This window comes from Dipodomys ordii, unplaced genomic scaffold (assembly GCF_000151885.1).
Source record: "Dipodomys ordii isolate 6190 unplaced genomic scaffold, Dord_2.0 Scaffold197, whole genome shotgun sequence".
Lineage (NCBI taxonomy): Eukaryota > Metazoa > Chordata > Mammalia > Rodentia > Heteromyidae > Dipodomys > Dipodomys ordii.
Window position 1 is genome coordinate 690,453 of NW_012267413.1, and position 6,000 is coordinate 696,452.

General features: G+C 35.1%; 1 protein-coding gene across 1 annotated transcript in view; it reads right to left on the bottom strand.

Moving 5' to 3' along the window:
* The window catches only part of Wdfy2 (WD repeat and FYVE domain containing 2), a 74,267-nt gene extending 69,148 nt beyond the window's left edge, over positions 1-5,119 (bottom strand). The window contains exon 1 of the mRNA XM_013034846.1: positions 5,054-5,119. Coding sequence (XP_012890300.1) covers positions 5,054-5,113 — 60 coding nt within the window. The 5' untranslated portion in view covers positions 5,114-5,119. The remainder of the gene's footprint in view (positions 1-5,053) is intronic.
* Between the last annotated feature and the right edge of the window lie 881 nt (positions 5,120-6,000).

Sequence of the window (6,000 nt, forward strand, 5' to 3'; positions counted from 1 at the left end):
ACAAAGGGAAAGCAGCTTGGGACACACACATTTGATGATTCCTAGCTCACTATCTTTTATTTATATATTTATTTTTCCCAGTCATGGGGCTTGAATTCAGGGATATTTTTTGTTCAAGGCTAGTGCTCTACCATTTTGAGCCACAGCTCCATTTCCTGGTTTTAGGTGGCTAATGGGAGGTGAGTCTCATGGACTTTCCTATGACTTCGACAAAATAAAGAATGAAGTAAAACATGTCGCCCGATACACAGACCATATTCAGTGAATGATTAGTTCCCATTCTTTTTTCATTCCCTTATATAATATTTGTTTGTATACTGATAATATATACAACAAGCGTATAGAAATCAGAAGAATCAGAACAAGAAAATCAGAAGAACCAAAACAGCATACAGATCAATAGCAGTTGATTTATACAGTAATAACCATTATAAATCAATCCTTTAACTAATCCCAAACTTCACCTAATTCATATATATATATACATATATATATATATATATATATGAATACACTTAGCAGAGGGATTTTATTATTTTAAGGACTTATTCCCAAACTCTTCAAAGACTTAAATTATTTTTTAAGTGAGAGTTTACTTTTTATTGTAAAATAAAACACATAAACTTACAGTGCAATGAATTCTTATAAATTAAACACACTTGTAATCATCATCCAAGTTGAAAAACTGGACCCTACCAGTTATCCCAAAACCACTCTATGTTCCTGATCTCAATTATCCTCATTCCTCTTCCACAAGTAAACATTATCTTGACATAATTATCATATCCCTGAGTTTACTGGCAGTTTATCACCAAAATGTGTATCCCTATGCACAATGGCTAGGAAAGACTTAAATTTATCTTGGCAGGATGTCAATAAAAATTCTGGCTATGTAACAGTTCTAATGTGTGTGTGTGTGTGTGTGTATGTGTGTATAAAATCATAAAAATGAATATATATACATCCCTATGACTACCTGGCAGCTAATTTTTTTAACAAAATTAGTGAAAAATCTAAATACAGTAGAAAGTTTTTGGATACAGTAGGGGTTCCCCCATATTAGGAACCCAGCTCCTTAGAATACTGATTATTCATCCTCAGTCAAGGATTGCACAATCCCCCAATACCAAACTCATTGATTTTTCTCCAAATATATCTTTCCCTTTCAAGACTGACATGCTTTTCCTCTCATACCATCAATTTGCCTGAAATATCTTACACTTTCCCTTCTTGCCTTTAGCTAATCAAAAGTACATCTCATGTCTAATATGCACAGACCTATCCTCAATCATCACCTCATTGCTTGGCTATCATCACACATATTATTAGTGATTGCTATGGTTATTGTTTACTTTGCTACTTATTTCATCCTTCATTTTTTCATTGTCTTCTCAACTGTACCATCCACTCAACAGCCACATTTTGTTGGAACTTACCATAATCTTTTGCATACAATTGACATTTAGGAATTCGTTGGTTGGCTAGGATAATGTGAGGCATTATCAATTGAAAACTTTACAGTCCTACTTGAGCATTCATATCAGTTAACATACCTGACTGTCTTTTTTTCAATAATGAAATGGAAAATTTTTCTGAAAACCCAAGGTGAATTAAAATATTAGCATAATTTTTCCTCCATAGAAGGCATTCCTAGCTGAAAAACATTCTGAATAGTAATAGAATTTCAGTAAGACATCTCTGAACTTAAGCAAGTGCTTGTTACAACAACTTAATTAAATAATAGTGCTAGTTCTTTAGACAATAAGCATTTAACAGATTATTCATTGAGTCCATCATTTATATTAAAAAAAATCACATGAAGATCTGCTGGGTTAAGGGATGAATAAAAAGAATGGTCAAATCCTTTTTTTGGGGGGGGGTCCAGTTGTGGGGCCTTAACTCTGGGCCTGGGTGCTGTCCCTCAGCTCTTCAGCTCAAGGCTAGAGCTCTACCACTTGAGCCACAGTGTCACTTCCGGCTTTTTTTTTTCTTTTTTCTTATGTGGTGCTGAGGAATCGAACCCAGGGCCTCAGGCATGCAAGGCAAGCGCTCTACTACTGAGCCACCTTCCCAGCCCCAGTCAAATCCTTAACTCTCAACACTTTCATATCAGAGACAGATTTTAAACTATTTTACAAAATAGAGGTTAAATAAGCTATATAATACAGCTAACCAACTGAGCATTTTATGTGATTTGAGGATACAGATGATATCTGCTAAAAGTAAAAGAAAAAAGAAAAAATATAACATTTGAGCAAATCTTTGAAAGATAATTAGAACTTTACAGAACAAGACAGGAGAGGGGTATTCCAGGCTATACGAACAGAAAGGCCAAAAAAAGATAGGTATGAAAAAAAGAGTCTTACCATTTTTTGCTTCTCTCAGTAGGTGATCTCACCTGCTACTTCATGTTAAAAAAAGGTAAAAGCATTCCTCTCCTACATCTCAAAATGTAAGGATGTTTTGTCTCACTTTTTCTTCTGCCTCAAAAGTGCTCCTTTTCCTTCCCAGTTCAATTCTTATCTCTTGTTCATTCTTGTTATAACATAATTTTTTCCTTCCCTTGTGGCCAATTTTTAAAGAAAGAATGGTCAATATGTGTTATCTCTAATCCATGTCCAATTCATTATTCAGTAACATAAGTTTGTCTTTCAGATGCTCTACAATATATTTTTGTTCAATAAAATAAAGTGAAATAGGGATTTACTTTTTTACTTCATTGTTTTACAATATTTAACCATTATTTCTTTTCAAAATTTGCTATATTCAGGAAATGATATTTTTCATCTCTAGAAAGTAAACTATTAAATAGTCAGAACTCTACTTACTTAATGAGACTCTTGAAATTTAAATATGCTGTTCTCTCAATATATCTTTCCCTAACTTAGAGCTTTTATAATTCTTCAAATGAGAATAGGTAGAATATGAATTCATCTTCCTCAGCAAGATAAAGAGGTACTTTTGAGAAAATTATTTCATGTAAGCCACAGTTCTCAATACTTTTCAGAGGATTAAAGTAAGGTACAGTCAGCATCTCAACACTATACTAACATAATGAGAAAAGTGACAGGGTTCCTGTTCCTGATGGATCCTCTAATTCCTGGCAGTTTTCATTTCAAAGGAATAAGGGCTAAGGTTCTTCTATACAATAAATAGCTAGAATTCTCTGTAACTTACTTTACATACCTTTCTTGCAATTAAGGAAAAATTGATCAGCACCCATTATCCACCCATACTGATTTCAAAAGTGCAAAAAAAAAAGATGTAAATACACATAAGTCTTCCTAGGGAAAGTGAATGTTATGTACATGAGTCTATGAACTGCTGGACAATATGTGATCTCAGATCATCTTTTTTGTTTCCTTAATAAACAGTTCAGTTCACTGAACAACCCAATTATCTCCTTTTATTTTCTAAAACTAAGTTTATTCTATACACATACACACTCACACTCAGATGCACACATTCCCTTTTCAAAATGGCTTTCTTTAAAGTAGACAAAAATCATATAATAAATTTCTGTCCTAAGAATGAGCTTACAGATCTACTAAATGCATTAGACATATCAGAAATGTCATAATTGTCAATAACAATATTGTTAATATCTCCATAAAAATTAGACAAATGTTTTAGTAAGAAATATAAAAACATCAGGTCTACCTCCAATATTTGGAAGGAAGGTCCACATTCTATTTGTCTAAATATTTAAAAATTATAAGTCAAGTTAGACTATTAAACAAAACATAGCTTTAAATTCCAATATTAACAAATACACTTTTAGCAACTTGGAACTATAGGTTCTTGGATTCCATGAAGTTCTACATCACAGCATAATAACACAGGGCCAGCCCAATTCCTTCTCTTCCTTTCTCCAAACTACTGATACCTTGAGGGACCCTGCACACCTGTGTGGACATCCTATCCACCTCAAGTTCCCACCATTTAGGCACCTCTGAGGTCTAAAAAAATGTTCACTGGTTTTATTCTCTTAAGGAGCAGATTCAGGAGAAGGACTGGGCAGGATCTGAAAGGAGGCTCTGTTCAGGGGCAGGAAATTCCCAGACTCAGTACCCATAGAATCAGATTGGAGACTGAGTGAGGCCTTAGAAAGTTTCCTTGGATCCTTAAATCCTTCGTTGCCATCCTGTGGGCAAGTATGGACAGAATAGGACTTTCTTCATTTTCTTTTAAAATCTTTCTTGTTTGTTTAGTTTTGAAAAGTCTCACTAGATTGCCCAGGCTGGCTTTGAACTTGTGCTTCTCCAGTCTCAGTCTCCCCAAAAGGTGAGATTATAGATGGAGCATACTTCCCAACTTTTAAGAGAAGAGTGTTTTAATTCACTAGCCACAAATATTAAATATAACAGTAGATAACTGACCAGATCAGACCTGTTACTAGTTAACATACTTTTAGTTAAAATTCAGTATGATTAAGAATTTTGATATCTAAGCACTTCAGCTTCCTCAAATATCTATCATCAAAGGGTCTATTATTTATCTGGCTCTATCCTACAGACAAAAATCTAGAGTCTGTGTTTGTTTTGTAACTTCAGACAAATTTATAGAATTCTGTTCACATGCTGGGGGAACTGAAAAGACAACAAGAAGCAGAAGGAGGAGAACAGAGTATAAAAGACAAGATCAGACATGCAGATGGAAGAGAAAGCATTTCCCCTGTGTTTTGTCACTGTAGGGAAATTTACAAGGTGATTAATCATCTGGTCCAAGTTCAGTACCACAGAGCAGCAAGTTCAAGATCACAATTCTCACTCATTAATGCAGATTCATGCAGTCTGAGAATTTACTTCCCAATACCCCTAGCCTCGTCCCTGTCTTAGTGAAAGGTCATCTGAGCCATGTTAGTGTATAAGTAGGCTGATGACAGCTTTCCCTAAACAGAATCTCTTCCCTGCTGCACTGAAACTTCTACGTAGCAAGAAAATGATTCTGTTCATTTGAAAAATTAAAAATTAAATCTGATCACAAAGCATATATATATATACTTCACAGGAAGGAAGTATTTCAACTGGAAATCTTATTTATGTGTACTTACTGAGATTGTACCATTGTCTAGACCTATGGACAGTCTTCTTGTTTCCGGATTAAAAGACATGCATGAACATGGAGCTGAAAGAAATGAACATGTTGATGAAATTAACAAAACAATGACTTTCATTGATTTAGGAGTGCCTAACCAGCTTAAAGTAGGTGAACATATTTCCCCACTATTTCCTCAAATAGTTTATTTAACTCCCACTTATTGAAAAAATAAAAACAGCAATTTTATAACCAACCCTAGTTTTAAAAGTTATCCCCTTTCAATGAATATAACAATAAAAGCATTCTCAAAGTGGACAATTACGGGGTGTGGTGTGACTTACACCATCAATACTGAGTCTGAATTTGCTTGACTAGATTCACAATACTTTGTGCTAGGTAAGCCTTCCATGACCACTTTCCTCTTCCACTCAGGCCTCAACTTAAGTAAAATTAACCCATATTTTCTGAACTACCCTGCCTGCACCTACCCTGCCTGGATCCACATGCATATACACACAAATTATTGTTGAAACATGTATTTGATCCAGAATTGATACAAGACAAGCAATCTGGAGGCTACTGACTGAAGATTTGTCCCAAGTTAGGAGAAACCCAACTGAACATAAGGACTAAGTATTATTGTTTTTAAAGTCCTGAGTAAGTCAGTACACCTAGTCCTGGACTGGGACTCTCGGTTTCACAAAATTATGTCCTCTGCTGGGAAGCCTCCTGTAACCCACAATTATACTAAGCAATTAGCTTCGAAATTTCAGTCTCCTTCACCGACAATTGTTCCTAAAAAAATGAGGATCTTTTAGCCGGGCATTGGTGGCTAACGCCACTAATTATAGATCCTAGCTACTCAGGAGACTGAGATCTGAGGATTGCAGTTCAAAGCCAGCCCAGGCAGGAAAGTACATGAGACACTTATCTCCAATAAACCACTCAGAAAACTGGAAG